At 35.4% G+C, this 17660-nt stretch overlaps 1 protein-coding gene across 1 annotated transcript; it reads right to left on the bottom strand.

Annotated features, from left to right (window-relative positions):
- Nucleotides 1-3548: 3548 nt before the first annotated feature.
- On the bottom strand, nucleotides 3549-17370 carry LOC101889163 (uncharacterized). Its single transcript, XM_005176742.4, has 4 exons — nucleotides 17102-17370; nucleotides 4116-4222; nucleotides 3913-4051; nucleotides 3549-3841 (listed from the first exon to the last, which is right to left on the bottom strand). Exons 1-4 carry the CDS (start codon nucleotides 17211-17213, stop codon nucleotides 3729-3731), a joined length of 471 nt encoding a protein of 156 aa, XP_005176799.1. The 5' UTR covers nucleotides 17214-17370; the 3' UTR covers nucleotides 3549-3728.
- Between the last annotated feature and the right edge of the window lie 290 nt (nucleotides 17371-17660).

Below are 17660 nucleotides of genomic sequence, written 5' to 3'. Positions count from 1 at the left end.
GTGAAAAATGTCCCTAAAATTATTAAAATACTGAATATCGGGAGGCACCGTTATATGGGGCTTTAGGAAGAGGTGGGCCTGCACAGACAATTTTCTGTCTTAGGCTGTAGTATCCATTACGAACTTTAAATACCAAATTTAAAAGAATTCCGGTGAATAAATTCGCTAAAATCATCAAAATACCGAATATTCGGGGTTCCGTTATATGGGGGCTACACGAAGACGTGGACCTGCACAGACAATTTCCTGGCATAGGCTGTAGTATCCATTAAGAACTTCAAATACCAAATTTGAAACAATTCCGGGGAATTTCGCTAAAATTATCAAAATACCGAATATCGGAAGGTACCGCTATATGGGGACTATACGAAGACAATTTTCTGTCATAGGCTGAAATATCCATTACGAACTTCAAATACCAAATTTGAAACAATTCCGATGAATAATGCCGTTAAAATCATCAAAATACCGAATATCGGAAGGTGCCGTTATATGAGGGCTATACCAAAACGTTGACCTACATGGACCATTTTCAATACCAAAAGAGCTGCAGACATAACATACATTTAAGTAAAATGTTATCAATATACTTCAATTCGTTCGGAAGCTAGAGTGATTTCCACAGACGGACAGACGGACGGACATTGCTAAACACTACATTTTTATACACCCCACCATAGTATGGAGGGTATATTAAGCTTGTCATTCCGTTTGTAACACAACGAAATATACATTTTAGACCCCACAAAGTACATATATTCTTGATCAGCATTAAATTCTATGTCGATCTAGCTATGGCCGTCCATCTATCTCTCTGTCCGTCTATGGAAATCACTCTAGCTTCCTAACGAATTCAAGTAGATTGATATAATTTTACTAAAATGTTGATTATGTCTGCAGGACTTTTGGTATTGAAAATGGGCCATGTAGGTGTACGTTTTGGTATTTCCCCCATATAACGTCAGTATTTTGATGCTTTTAGCGACAATATTCACCGGAATTGTTTCAAATTTGGTATTTGAAGTTCGTAATGGAGACTACAGCCTAAGACAGAGAATTGTCTGTGCAGTTCCACATCATCTTATGGCCCCATACAACGGTACTTTCAGTATTTTGATGATTTTAGCTACATTATTCACAGATTTTTTTCAAGTTTCGCATTTGAATATTGTAATGGCTTATGACAAAAGTTACCTATGCAGGTCCATGTCGTCCTATAGACCCTAATATAACAGGTACATTTGGTATTTTTAAGATTTTAACAGAATTTTTAACGGTTTTTATTGTTGTCCAGAATTTCCAAATTCGTTCCAAATGATGGAGGGGATTCAATTTTCGGCCCTGCCGGACTTACAGCTTCTTTACTTGTTATTCTTACCTTCCCCGGTTTTGGTCCATAGATAAGAAACCGTCGCAATTTCTCTAAATGCACAACTATCTGGGGTTCATACATTACATAAAAATAAGTAGAGGTAGGTAAGGTAGAAATATTGAAATGTGCGAAATTTGAAGACAATAGTACTCTTATTTCACATTTTGTAATAGTTATTATTATGCAAAATGATGATGGAGGAGGTATTAGAAGGAGTGGGCCGATATATCCCATTTAATTCAAAATTTTGACCTTTGTGAAGGAGGAACCAGAAGGTGTGAGCCAGTATATCCCATTTGCACACCCTATCTTGTAATGGTTGAAATATTGGGATGTGCGAAATTTAAAGAAAATCTGATGCATATTTCGCATTTTAGATATTCCAAATGTTGATCCTTTGTGGCGAACGTATTCAAAGAAGTAGCTCGATATATCCCATCTTCACATTAGATCTTGATTTGGCAGAAATATTGGGATGTGCGGATTTTGAAAATCATCGGATGCTTATTTTCTCATTTTATAAGCGCTTTGATTATTCAAAATTTTGACCCTTTGTGGGGGAGGTACCAGAAGGAATGGTCCGCTGTACTCCATCTTTACACTCGATTTTTAATGGTATATGTGAAATTTGAAGAGAATCTGCATTATATTTCGCATTTTATGAGCGCTTTAGATAATCCAAATTTGGATCCTTTGTGGGGGAGGTACTAGAAGGAGTACTCATATCTTGTCCATTCTCACACCCAATCATGCGGTAATGCAAATATCACGATTTACAAAGTTTGAACAAAATCAGATTATCCATTCACTTCGCATGCGGTAAATTATTTTCTATGAAAATGTTGACCTTTTGTCCCATCTCCGAACTCCATTTAAGTTTGACAAAAAATGTACGATGTACCAAGTATGGACCAAATCGTATGCTTCCTTCGAGAGTTATCTCTAGCCAAAAGGGGTTCGCAGGTACCAGCAGGGGTTCGCAGATATATATCATCTTCACAACAGATCTTGTGTTAGCAAAAATGTGTGTGTGTGTGAAATTTGAAGAGAACCGGATGCTTATTTCACTTTCTTCGAGTGTATTGGTTTTCAAAATCTTTAACCGTATGCGAGGGAGGTCCCAGAAGGAATGGTCTGACCTCTACCATCTTTATAACATATGTTGCGTTGATGGAAATATTATGATGTACCAAGTCTGAATGAAATCGGATATTAAATTTGCGTTTAAAGAGCTTCACGGGTATTCAAAATGTTGACCCTTTGTGGGGGAGGTACTTGATGGAGTGGACCGATATTATCCATTTTCACACAAGACCTTGAGTTAATAAAATTATTGGGATATGTGAAATTTGAAGACAATCGGTCTCTTACATCATCCAAGTCAGAATAGAATCGGATGTTAATTTTGCGTTTTAAGAGCTTGGTGGATACTCAAATTTTCGACCTTTTGTGGGGGAGGTACTTAATAGAGTGGACCGATATTATCCATTTTTCCACCTGACCTAGAACTGACGTAAATATCAGAATTTGCAAAGTTGGAACAAAATCGGATTATCGATTCTCTTTCTGTGCAGGAAATGTATATATTTTTGATCCAGAAGGAGTGGACCGATATATTCCATCTTAACACCAGACCTTGGGTTAATATAAATATTGGGACGTGTGAAATTTGAAGGATCGGACTCTTATATCACATTTTTTTGAGAGTTGTAATTATTTAAAATTTTGAACCTTTGTGGGGGAGGTACAAGAAGGAGTGGGCCGATATTGTCTATTTGACCTAGCACTGACGCAAATATTAAGATTTGCAAAGTTGGAGCAAAATCGGATTATCGTTTCTCTTTCAGTGCAAAAAATAAATTTTTTGAAAATTTCGATCTTTTGTGGAGAAGTTACAAAAATATTACGGTGTACCAAGTTTGGACCAAATCGGATACTCCCTTCGAGAGTTATCGTGTGCACCAGCCAGACAGACAGACGGATGGACGGACGGACGGACATCGCTAGACCGACTCCAAATGTTCTGAAACGGATTTGGTCCAAAGAGACCTAGGGTCTAAAACCGTTATTTCGACTAGGCACGCTTTAACCTCTTTGGCCATATGGCTGAGGGTATAAAAAGTACCATTTATACAATCTTATGTAATGGTAAAGATAAAATAAAAATATTACAAAATATTTTGAAACAATTTTATTTTAATAAATTTGACAAATATTAAAATATTTAAGGACTTAATCAAAATTTTGTTTCCAAATAAAAATATGATGCAAATAATAATAGAAATATAGAATATAATATACTAAAAAACATTTTAAGGAATTCAGTGAGATTTTATGACGTATTTATAAATTATATTTATATTTTATCATAATAGTTGGCATGTTGAGACCCTTGAGGCTGTTCTGCACGTTGGCGTCTTATTTCTTTGAAGGTTGTGGTCAAAACATGGAATATTAGCACCTCGACGCCTGAAATTGATAAAACAAAACAAAAAAATATAAATAAATATTAAAAAAAAATAAAATATTTCCTAACATACCCAATATTGGTACTGTAGTTTGCAACAGCTCAAATTGTCCGAAGGGCATCAGAACCAAATTGTAACCCATGAAGAATATGGTAAAGCCCATGGCGACCAAAACACATAATCCCGATGGAATGATGGCAAAATGACGTCTCTGTAAAATTTAAATGTATTTTTAATCAATAAATGTAATGCATGGAGTAATAGGGACATCTTACCTTTTTGGCACCCCAAATCAATAGACTGGAAATTATGGCTCCGCCGCAAAACAATGCCAAACGTACAGCAATACCTGTGACATAGTTATCACGGCGCTCCTCGGGCACTGAAACGGAAGGGAGGAAACAAATGTGTTATTAGGAATGTGATTTTTTGAGAGAAAACTAAAATTTATTGGAGTATTTGATTCTGATTTTTATTACAACGCCCATGTGAGTTTACTAGTGACCATCGGTGTTAGGTTTGACCCTAATTTGACTTTTTATTTTTAGAAAATTTTTACCGGTACCTATAATTATCACACTATTTTGAGTTTTATACCCTACATCACATATTGGTAAGGGTATTATGCCTTTGTACATTTGTTTGTAATATGGAGAAGGGAGCGAGATATACCCATAGTTACTTTTGAGGCTCTTCATAGAATCACTTTCTGAGTCGATTTATGCATGTCGATCCGTCTGTCCATGTATTTTTGTGAACAAAATGCATGTCGCATTTATTATCCGATTGAGATGAAATATTCCAATCGAGATTTGTTTGGTACATGGAACCTATTGAATTTGGTGAGAATTTGAAATTGGTGAGAATCGGTTAACATTTTGAAATAGCTTCCATATATATCTTCAACCGATTTCGTATTAATTGTGCACCAAATGGCCAATATTAGTCCCAAAGATCTGAAATTTGGAAAAAGACGGTTCAGATATAGCTATAGCTCCCATATATATGTTTCATCCGATTTGGTGTTAAAGTTCAATGATATTTGATATAGGGCATCAGATACTCCTTGAAAATAACACCGCCAAAATTTATCGACATTGGTTCAGACTTTAATATATCTTCGATATACATCTTTATCCGATTTTTCGGATGAATAGATTTTTCATATTCAACCGAATTTTACCATTTGGTGTAACTCGATCCGGTATAGCTATCACTCCAATGAAAATTTTTATACCCTCCACCTTGGAAACGAGGGTATATTAACTTTGTCATTCCGTTTGTAACATCCTTAAATATTCGTCTTACACCCCATAAAGTGTATATATTCATAATCAGCATAAAATTCTAAGTCGATTTAACGATGTCCGTCTGTCTGTCTGTCTGTTGAAATCACGATACAGTCCATATTATTTGACGTAGAGCGCCAAAATTTAGCAGAGCTATTTACATTGTGTCTAGGATGGTTGGTATTGAAAATGAGATATATCGGTCTACGTTCTGGTATAGTCCCCATATAACGGTACCTCCCGATATTCGGTATTTTGATGATTTATGCCACATTTTTTCATGGATTTGTCTGGAAATTGGTATTTGTAGGTCATAACGGGTCCCTGAGCGTGTGGCAAAACATTGCATGTATAGATCCACGTTGTGCTATAGCCCCCATATAAAGGTACCTCCCGATATTCGGTATTTTAGTTTTTTTTGCCATATTTTTTCACGGATTTGTCTAAAAATTGGTGGCGAAACATTGCATGTATGGGTCCATGATTTGGTATAGCCCCCATATAACGGCACCTCCCGATATTCGGTAATTTGATGATTTTTGCAACCTTTTTTCACGGATTTGTCTGAAAATTGGTATTTGTTGGTCATAATCGGTTCCAGCTTCGGTGGCGAAACATTGCATGCATGGGTCCATGATTTGATATAGCCCCCATATAACGGTACCTCCCGATATTCGGCATTTTAATGGTTTTTGCCACATTTCTTCTAATGTTTCTTTTACCCTAAGGTGGAGGGTATTAAAAGTTTGGCCCGGCCGAACTTACTGTTTACACCCTACAACACTATGTGTTGGGGGTATTATAAGTTTGATTGGGCCAAAAATTATGTAACACCACGAAATATTGATTTCCCACATAGGAAAGTATATATGGATTTTCCTATCTCGACGAGCTGAGTCGATCTAGCTATGTATGTCCGTCCGTCCGTCTGTCCATGTTAATTTGTAATCACTCTACAGGTCGCAATTATGGTCCGATCCTAACGAAATTTTGCACGAAGGTGGGGTTAGGGTCAGAATAGAAGCCTATTTCTTTTGGAGATGATCATCAAATGTTTAGGGGTTGAAATGGACCAAATACTGAAAAAATGTCGGATTTTGCAGTGAAATCACTGAGCCATGACAAGGTTACTTCTGATCTTTACATTGATATTAACATCCAACAAAACGGATATATAGCAAAATATGTGCGATATATACGTTTATCAAAGAAGATATGCTTGAAAAATCTCTTATATGTCGAGAACGGCTGAACTGATTTCCACAGTTCTCATTAATTCAGAATGGCCTCTTGGCAGGAAAGTAAAAACGTCTAGAAAAATCGCATAAAAATATCTCTCTAAAGAGACATTTTGATTTAGTAAAATTTTCTCATATTTTTTCAATTTTGTCATATTTTTGGCATATTTTAATTTTGAATTAAACATTTGGTAATATTTCTACAGCTAACAAAACTAAGTAGTTAGGATATCAGGATATCATATACAGATCGCATTTATGGCCCGATTCTTATGAAATTTTGCATGGGGATAATATGAGGGTCAGAATAGAAGCCTACTCTTTTTGGAGATAATCGCCATATATTTAGGGGTTGAAATGGACCAAAAAACTGCAAAATTGTCAGCAAGTCGTAATTATCGCCCGATCCTCACGCGCATGTGAATGGAGGTTACCGGACATTGCAAAAGCCAAATAGTTTTGGATGGCCATCCAAAAATATTCAATGTGTGAAATAGTTTGCCATCTTTTGTAGACAAAATACGAAAATATCCATTCCAGTGTCTTTTTGGAGAATTCACAAATACAGGAAAGACGCACTTCTGACTATTTCGATAACGCTGATTTCGTTGAAGAATATAGTCAAATGTCTGTATCTCATATAGATGCGTTTCAGTCAAAAACCAATAATAAATGTTAATTTTTGCCACTTCTGAGAGATTATAGGTCTTTGGGAAATATTGGTTCCAGATCTTGGAAGACCATTTTCGTGCAACATCTACCAATAAATTGGAAATGAGCAAATTAGTTTAAGTTGCTATTATTCGAAAATTAGAGAACGAAACCGGATGGTTTTCTTTTATTATTTGTCACAATATCTTGTCGAATTCTTTCGAGTTTCTCGCCTATATAAACTGTATCGTTTATTATAGTGTTGTAGGGTATTCAACGGTCGGCCGCGCTCGACTGTAGCCTTTGCTTACTTGTTTTTTACTTGTTTTTTAAATAATCCATATCGAAGAAATATCACGCACTATACATCCATGTTATTTCGTTCATAGTTGGTATGATCCACTTCACATAAAATCTGAACATAAATTTTTTGTTATGTGAGCTCTACTAAATACGCATAGTAGTGAAGGGTGTCATATAGTCGATCACACCCATCTTTGACCATTCGATACGGCCAAAACGTGCCCCATCCAAATATCGGTTTTAGAACCTAGTTATAGTTCTCTTTGCACTAAATCCGTTTCAGGACATTTAAAGTCGATCTAGGTCGTTCGTTGGTTCTAGTTCGTCTTTCTGTCTGACTAAATGGCTGGCTGGCTGGTGCGCACAATAACTCTCGAAGGGAGTATCCGATTTGGTACAAACTTGCTACATTGTAATATAATTGTCAAACTTAGTCCGAGTTCGGAGATGGGAAATATCGGTCCTCTCCTTCTAGTACCTCGCCGCAAAAGGTCAACATTTTCACAGAAAATAATTTACCGTATAGATAAAGAAAAAATCATCCAATTTCGCGCAAATTTTGCAAATCTCAATATTAGTATCAGGTCTATGCCAGGTGCGAAAATGGGCAATATTGAGCCACCACAAAGGGTCAACATTATGATAAAGTATACAGTTATAAAAAGCCAAAAGAACACGCGTTCACTTCCACATTGAGAAGGTCTTAATATTTTTACTAACCCAAGATCAAATGTAAAGATGGAATATGTCGGACCAATGTCTCTCTGACAAAAAAAAAAAAAAAAAAAATTACCGTATATAATAAGAAAGGATCATTCGATTTTATGCAAACTTTGGAAGTCCATATATTTTTAGTAGCGACAGATATAGTGCGAAAATTGAGACTATTGACTGACTCCATTGAGTACATTGTGGGGGACCCGTTGTGGGGGTTCCAAAGTTTGGAATAATTATAACTCTCATGAAATATGAAATAACTATTCGATTCCATTCAAATTTCGCACCTCTCAATAGTTCTACAAACACAAGATCTGATATGAAGATGGAATATAAAAGTCCACTCCTTCCAGTACCTCGCCCACAACGGGTCAAAAATTTAAATAATCATGAAGCTCATAAAACGCGAAGTAAACATTTAATTCTCTTCAAATTTCACACATTCTGCTATTTCTAATAATTCAAGATTCGATATGGAGATGATAGATAGCGGTCCACTCCTAAGGTGAAGTTCAATGTTTTGATATAATCGGGTCTCAGATTGTAGAATTGTAAGCAAAAAATCCACCATTTGGAATGCATTTCGCAATTCTCAAAAACAATAAAATCCGTTAAAAATTCTGTTGAAATCTTCAAAATACTGAATGTAGCTGTCATATTAGGGTCTATACGACGACATGGACCTGCATAGGTAACATTTGTCATATGCCAATACTATATTCAAACCCGAAACTTAAAAAAATCGGTAATAAAATCAATATACCGAATATCGGGAGGTACCGTTATATGGGGGCTATACGAAAACGTGAGCCTTCGCAGACAATTTTTTGCCTTAGGCTGTAGTATCCATTACGAACTTCAAATACCAAATTTGAAAAATGTCGCTAAAATCATCAAAATACCGAATATAAGGAGGTACCGTTATGTGGGGCTATATGAAGACGTGGACCAGCACAGACAATTTTCTGTCTTAAGCTGTAGTATCCATTACGAACTACAAATACCAGTTTTGACACAATTCCGGAGAGTAATGTCGCTAAAACCGAATATCGGGAGGTACCGTTATATGGGGACTGTACGAAGACGTGGTTGATTTTCAATACCAAAAGTTTTTTTTTTTATTTCTCTACTTCTATTCGTTCGGAAGATAGATTGATTTCTACAGACGGACGGACATCGCTAAATCGACATAGAGTTGTATGCAAAGATTTCTTTGTTGTCTTAAACTCGTATTGTTGGGTTACCAGCAAAAAGCTAATCAAATAAGGCAGGCAGGCAGACGGAATCGCAAATTATTTTACGCCCATACTATTTTAAGAACATTCCTCGAATATCATGCAGAATTTGTTTATTCATAATTCATCACGAATTAGTATTGTCCGGCAATTTGAGAAAATCTGTTTTGAAAATTAAATTTTAATTATTCCACTGCCACTTTATTCAACGATTCTTAGCTTTACTTCTTCCGACGAAAAAATTTCGATTGGAAATTATGAGCAAATGTTCTTAATTTGGTATAGAATATTTTTTGCGGCATTGTTCAGACGTGTTTGACATTCGATATTTGGTTGGTTGGATGGATTGGGTATGAACAGTGGCGTAATATAAACAATCTATTTGGCATGATGTTGAGTGCAACCGCAATGTCGAAATTCATTTTTATTTTCCTTTTTTACTAAACAAAAAAAGCAAAAAACAAAAATAAATAAATAAATGGCATGCAAATATGTTCTCATTAATTTTTTTTTTTGTGTACTCTATTCACTTCCCCCAAAACACACACATAGATTTGTGCATACATATGTTTATGTACCCAGCAAACCAAACTGTACGAGTTCGGCCCGACCTCAAACCGAAAGTTGGATGAAACTTCCGATTTCGTATGTGTACTGACAGAATGTTATATAGATAGGTTGACAAGTTGTCGGATGAAAGTCTGAAGTTGAAGCCGACATTCGAATTCAGACATAGTTAGCAAGGATAATCATGGGAAATTCGGAGGGTAAATTAGACAAATTAGACCGATTTCGCACTGAATTCATAAGTAATATTGTGCGGATTTTATATTTTTTTCTGCGGACTTTTTAACAGCTGTCGATCCGAATTCTGAGAAAAGGTCTTATGAAGTTCTGATGTGCATATTTACAAAAACTGCCGTAATGTAATGACAAAATCAAATAACAATAACCGTCGACTATTCACACACACACACCAAGTGTCAAACACATTGAACAATGAAGCAGACGTGTCGGATGTCTGGCATGTGGTTTACTGGGTAAATACTTATTACCATAAGCGGAAAAAAAGTCTATGCCCATGGATTTATTTTCGCTTCAGAAGGGTATTTTTATAAATAAAAACCAATAAAACAAGTAAAAAAACGCATCTATATGAGATACAGACATTTGACTATATTCTTCAACGAAATCAGCCTTAACGAAATAGTGAGAAGTGCGTCTTTCCTGTATTTGTGAATTCTCCAAAAAGTCACTGGAATGGATATTTTCGTATTTTGTCTACAAAAGATGGCAAACTATTTCACACATTGAATATTTTTGGATGTCCATCCAAAACTATTTGGCTTTTGCAATGTCCGGTAACCTCCATTCAAATGCGAGTGAGGATCGGGCGATAATTACGACTTGCTGACAATTTTGCAGTTTTTTGTCCATTTCAACTCCTAAATATATGGCGATTATCTCCAAAAAGAGTAGGCTTATATTCTGACCTTCATCTTATCCCCATGCAAAATTTCATAAGGGTCGGGCCATAAATGCGATCTGTATATGATATCCTAATATCCTAACTACTTAGTTTTGTTAGCTGTAGAAATATTACCAAATGTTTAATTCAAAATGAAAATATGCCAAAAATATGACAAATTTAAAAAAATATGAGAAAATTTTACAAAATCAATATTTTCATCTTTAGAGAGATATTTTTATGCGATTTTTTTAGACGTTTTTTCTTTTCTGCCAAGAGGCCATTCTGAATTAATGAGAACTGTCGAAATCAGTTCAGCCGTTCTCGACATAAAAGAGATCTTTCAAGCATATCTTCTTTGATAGATATATATGTCGCACATATTTTGCTATATATCTGATTTGTTGGATGTTAACATCAATGTAAAGATCAGGAGTAATCTTGTCATGGCTTTGTGATTTCGCCGCGATTTAAAATATTCGCGGTTTAATGAAAGATTTTGAATATTTTCAACACAAAAGATATAGCCTATTTTACCCGCTAAATATTATCCGATGACCACCCAAATTGGTAGGATTCTTCCCCGCCCTAAACTCTAGCTACATGCGAAATTCCGAAATGCGAAATTCCGAAATTCGATTGGTCTATAATTGCGACCTGTATAGCTACTGCAAAATCCGACATTTTTTCAGTATTTGGTCCATTTCAACCCCTAAACATTTGGCGATCATCTCCAAAAGAAATAGGCTTCTATTCTGACCCTAACCCCACCTTCGTGCAAAATTTCGTAAGGATCGGGCCATAATTGCGACCTGTAGAGTGATTACAAATTAACATGGACAGACGGACAGACGGACGGACATGCATAGCTAGATCGACTCAGCTCAATATTTCGAGGTGTTACATAAATTCTGGCCCAATACAATCTTATAATACCCCCAACACATAGTGTTGTAGGGTATAACAAAATAAATAAATAAAATAAAATCCGTTAAAACTAACAATTGTAGTCGTCATATTAGGTTCTAAACAACGACGTGGACCTGCATAGGTAACTTTTGTCATTAGAGATTACAATATTTAAATGAGAAACATGAAAACAATAAAGTGAATAATGGGGCTATATCAAAATGTGGAACTGCACAAACAATTTTCTGCCTTAGGCTGCAGTATCCATTACGAACTTCAAATACCAAGTTTGAAACAATTCCGGTGAATAATGTCGCTAAAATCATCAAAGTACCGAATATGGGGAGGTACCGTTATATGGGGGCTATACGAAGACGTGGACCTGCATATAAAAATGTTTGTCATAGGCTGTAGTACCCATTTCGAACTTTAAATATGAAATTTGAAATAATTCCGGTAAACAATGTAGCTAAAATCATGAAAATTCCGAATATCGGGAGGTACAGTTATATGGGAGATACACGAAAACGCGGACCGACATGGCATATTTACGAAATTAACCTGCCTACTGGTAAACTATTCATGTATGCAAAATTTTAGATTTCTATCTCAATTCGTTCGAAAGATAGCGTGATTACAACAGATAGAGAGACGAACAGTCAGACAGATTGACAGACAGACGGACATCGCAAGATCGTCTTAGAATTTTACATTGATCCAGAAGGTCTATTACATTGTAGGGTATATTATAAATATTTCGAGGAGTTACAAACGGAATGACAAAGTTAATATACCCTCCATAGAATGGTGGAGGGTATAAAAATTTGTATAAGGAAATTATTTTCATGTGTTTATTTCTCCTTCGACGTGTGTTTATTTAAGCAGCTCATCAGACATATTTCTCTTTCTCTCTCTCTCTCTCTCTCTCTCTCTCTCTCTCTCTCTCTCTCTCTCTCTGTGGGAGATCTTTGCCTTGAGGAAACATTTAGTTCACTTGCACAGCTAATATGTATAACCTGCCTTTTGATGCTAACTGTATATAGAAAACATTGTGTGTTGGACCACATTTATAATTTAAAATACATACACATGAATGAGTGTGGTTTTTCGTTCATACCCAGTAGGAAGAATTCTGACATATGACATTATCGTCATGAATTAAATTTTCTAATATTGTTTTGAAGTTTTCTGAAAATATGGGTACAATTTATTTTCGTCATATAGGAATAACTAGAGGTAGATATTTGCTCCTCAACGAATTAAAATTATTATTAAATTATCCCCACATCCTCAGAAAACTTCAGAAATGCAATGTGCCTTTTAAAATAGTTGCCAAAAACTCACCTCAAGTTTGAGGATGAAAATTAGAGAGTACATTGCTTTGAAAAATATTTCTGTTAAATATCGTTAATTGTGACCATTTAAATTCCAATTAGTTAAAAAAACTCCGTTTGTCCAAGTTGAATTATTGCGAAAATTGTCCTTCCTTTTCAAATCGCTTCCAATTTTCCCGCCTCCCTTATCGAAACTTTCACCTTCAACTTGTTTAGATTAATGATTTATAGAACAATGCCATTGAAGAAATGGCGTATTGGATCGGCCCATTGTAAACAAACCTTGTACGAATATACACACAAATACACATACACACATATAAGTATGTTAGTTTGTTTTATTTTTCATTTCCTTTATTGCGTATACGATACGCTACGCTATGGTGGTCGGCCAATAACACAGACAGGCAAGACACAAAAAAAAAAAAAAATACAGAAGAAATCCTAAAAAAATAGAAGATATGTTTTGAAAGTTTGCATCGTAAAGTAACTTAAATAGAGGGGGAAAGTTCCCCCTCTTCCACACTTTTGAAAATCCATTCTATGGAGCGAATATTAACTTTATCATTCCGTTTGCAACTCCTCGAAATACTAATGATAGACCCTACAAAGTATATTTATTTTTGATCTGCGTAAAATTCTAAGACGATTTAGCACTGAACGTCCGCCCGTCTGTACGTCTGTTATAATCCCACTAGAGTCAAAATGAATAAATATTGGAAGCTTAACTGTTGCACCGGTCTGTCTTTTGTCTGCAGGCATATCGATTTCGAAGATGGACTATATCGGTCCACGATATCGTATGTCTCCCATATAACTGATATTAGCGACATTATTCACCAGATTTTTTTAGAATTTCGTATTTTAATTTCGGAATTATTACTATCGCGTATGACAAAAAATACTTATCCAGCACCACATCGTCGTATAACCCCCATATACTTCCATATTCATTTGAGTGGTATTTTTCGACGGATTCTTTTTTTTTTTTTTTGAAGTTTTTCAAGTTCCTTCCGAGTGGTGAAAAAGTATAAAAAGTTCAGCTCGGCCGAACTTATCTGCTTTTTTATTTTTATTATGTTTTTTTTTTGTAAAATGGAATCAACTATTTTCTTGATATATAATGGTATTAGAAATTTATTTTCTTTGACAACTCATAATATACGTTTATTCATATTTTGGCATTCTCTTTCCAACATTTCGGCCAATATCTGAGGAATAAATGTTTGAATCTTGTCGTCCAATACGTCATTTGAAGCTATCTCGTTTGATAGAAGAAACTAGTAACTTATCTAGTTTCAGGACTTCTGTTGTTTGTATGAAAACGCTGCGTATGAGTGATATGAAATATATGACATCACTCATACGTGAAGGAACTTGTATACTAGACTAGACAATACAAGACTCGTCGACATGAGCTTGGACATAGCATCCAAAAAAAAAAAAAAATAATAATAATAAGAATAATAATAATATAAAGAAATAATAATCTATATCGCACGAACTTGGTTGCCAATTGGCTCCCAAAGTGAAATTTTCGGCCAATTGGAGTGAATTTTGGTACATGCGACCGAATTCAGCCCATAAGCAAGTAAAATAAATTTGTTGAATATCGGTTCAGATATAGCTGTGGCCCTCATATACCTGTTTCATCCATCCCTCACATTGTCAAAATGCATTTTATAGCAATGTTACTTGGTATCTGATATCAGATACAGGTCGGAAATACCTCAACCAAATTTTTATCAAGATCGGTTCAGATTCGGATCTCGCAAGGTCGGTTTAGATTCGGATGTCTGATTTCACGGCTATTGTTCACCATATATGTAATATCAGCAGAATTGGTTATATATTTTCACATTCAACCGAATTTTGAAATTTGGTACAAATCGGTTTCGATACATATTTCTATACCCCCACCATAGTAAGGAGGGTATATTAAGTTTGTCATTTGTCCTCGAAGTATACATGTTAGACCCCACAAAGTATATATATTCTTGATCAGCATAAAATTCTATGTCGATTAAGCGATGTTTGTCCGTCTGCGGAAATCACTCTAGCTTCCGAACGAAATAACGTAGGTCGATAAAATTGTATACAAATATATATTATGTCTGACTTTTGGTATTGCAAATGGGCTATAACAGTCCACGTTTTGGTATAGCCCCCATATAATGGTACCTCCCTATTTTCGGTATTTAAGCGACATTATTCACCGGAAATATATCAAATTTGGTATTTGAAGTTCGTAATGAATACTACAGCCTACGAAGGAAAATTGTCCGTGCAGGCCCACGTCTTCGTATAGTCCTCATATAACTGTACCTCCCGATATTCGGTATTTTGATTATTTTAGCGACTTTATTCTTCGAAATTATTTCAAATTTGGTATGTGAAGTTTGTAATGGATACTACAGCTTGTGGCAGAAAATTGTCTGCGCATGTTCACTTATAGTATCTCCCGATATTCGGTATTTTGATGATTTTACCGATTTTTTTTTCAAGTTTCGCATGTAAATATTTTAATGGCTTATAAGAAAAGTTGCCTATGTCCACGTTGTCGTATAGACCCTAATATAAGATTTTTTAAAATTTTAATTGAATTTTCAGCGGATTTTATTTTTTTGCAAATTGCCAAATTTGTTCCGAATGGTGGACGGTATTAAAAGTTTGGGCCGACCGTGTCGATCATCTGAAGCAAGCGCTTCGCCGGGAATGGGCAAAAATACCGCAGAGCAACATTCGGGCAGCAGGTGACGGTTTCATTGGTCGTTTGAAGGCCAGAATTCGTGCCAAAGGTGACTAATTCGAGCAGATCTAAACTTATTATAAAATTTGATGCTATTACCGACATTTATTGCTTTCATTCAATAAAATAAAAAAAAAAAACAATTAAAAAAGCTGTAAGTTCGGCCAGGCCGAACTTTTAATACCCTCCACCAATTGGAACGAATTTGGCAATTCTCAAAACGTCGATAAAATCAAAATACCGAATATCGGAAGGTACTGTTATATGTGGGCTATACGAAGACTTGGACCTGCACAGACAATTTTCTGTCTTAGGCTGTAGTATCCATTATGAACTTCAAATTCCAAATTTGAAACGATTCCGGTGAAGAAATTCGGTGGAAAATGTCGCTAAAATCATCAAAATACCGAATATCGGGAAGTACAGTTATATGGGGGCTATACCAAAACGTGGACCTTCATGGCCCATTTTCAATACCAAATGTCCTGCAGACATAGCATATACTTGATCAAAATTTTATCAATCTACTTCAATTCGTCCGCACAGACGGACGGACATCGCAAAATCGACATAGAATTTTATGCTGATTAAGAATATATATACTTTGTGGGGTCTAAAATGTATATTTCGAGGTGCTACAAACGGAATGAAAAACTTATGTAAAATTATGGCGTTTGACATTTCTCACCCTGTATAGTGACTCTCTTGAGGGTTAACATTTTCGATCAACATATTCAATTATATTGCCGATGAAGGATAAATCTTATCTCCAAATTTTCCAAAAATGTGGTAAAGGTGGTAGTTTGCTTTCTATATGTATGTTACTTGTAATGTAGGAAGATTGATTGTTAATTTGATACCAAAACAATAACTCTTATTGGAAACCGCTTTACAATAAAGGATCCTCGGTTGGTAGGAGTCTTCCGTTTTGGGGGTATTGTTTTGCCAAATTTGTTTTTTTTTTTTAATTTTAAATATACTTTAATGAGGTAGGCAATATTTTTCGTCTTTCCTTATAATTCCTAGATTTTATAAGCATTCCTATATTTTCAATGTTCCAATATTTTCATCAAGGTATAGGGTATGCAATATTCGACCCAATCCGAAACGCTACGTTTTTTGCTTTTTTTTTAAACTCATTTCATTTGCAATATGGATACGAAAACACGATTTCAGATCAAAACAAACGTTGAGTAATATTGTTTACTATATTTTCAACTTTAATGTATTTTATTTTCTGTTTATAAATTATTTTTCTTTTCACACACAACTCAGCCCAAAACCAGTTTCATATTTTTTCACCGGACCATTTTGTTGAACGTAATACAAAACATTTCACTCTTTTCTTTCCGTTTCGTTTCAACTTACTCTCCCAACTTAGTTTGACATACAAATCGCCCAATTCGATTGCCATGCATGCCAGACAAAAGACCAAAGCAAATGAGCCAATAATGAGCGACTGTTTTATAAGATGCTCCATGATAGCAATTCAATACTTTTTCACTTGTCACTTGTGGTGGTTGGTTTTGAAAATATTTTTTGTTTTGGTTTTTTTTTCACTGCCTCTTTTTATTCGAAAAAAAAAAATCGAAAAACACTTGCCGCCTTGTTCAATCTCCGACGTTTCGAAATAAACTGACTGACAAAGTGCAGGCATTTGTGATAATATAATGTGAGCGTTTTGGCCGTTGGTCGTTGTTTGTTTTGTCTGTGCTTTGCTTTTGTGTGCGTCGTAGTACACTGTTTCCTGAAATGGCTTTTCTTGGAATTTGTGTTTATACCCTACACCACATAGTGGTAAGGGTATTATGTCTTTAGGCATTTGTTTGTAACATGGAGAAGGAAACGAGATAGACCCATAGCTACTTTTGAGAACCTTCATAGAATCACTTTCTGAGTCGATTTATGCATGTCAGTCCGTCTGTCC

The sequence above is a fragment of the Musca domestica genome, unplaced genomic scaffold (genome assembly GCF_030504385.1).
Source record: "Musca domestica strain aabys unplaced genomic scaffold, Musca_domestica.polishedcontigs.V.1.1 16, whole genome shotgun sequence".
In the NCBI taxonomy this organism is placed as follows: Eukaryota; Metazoa; Arthropoda; class Insecta; order Diptera; family Muscidae; genus Musca; species Musca domestica.
The sequence above is the reverse complement of the archived record's forward strand: the minus strand, read 5'-3'. Positions and strand labels throughout refer to the sequence as shown.

What these genes read in the sequence shown, in the direction of transcription:
- LOC101889163 (XM_005176742.4), bottom strand. Translation starts at nt 17,213, where the DNA reads ATGGAGCATCTTATAAAACAGTCGCTCATTATTGGCTCATTTGCTTTG. An exon ending in TGATTTGGGGTGCCAAAAAG is followed by an intron (nt 4,052 to 4,115) that starts GTAAGATGTCCC and finishes TAAATTTTACAG; the next exon opens with AGACGTCATTTTGCCATCAT. An exon ending in AACTACAGTACCAATATTGG is followed by an intron (nt 3,842 to 3,912) that starts GTATGTTAGGAA and finishes TATCAATTTCAG; the next exon opens with GCGTCGAGGTGCTAATATTC.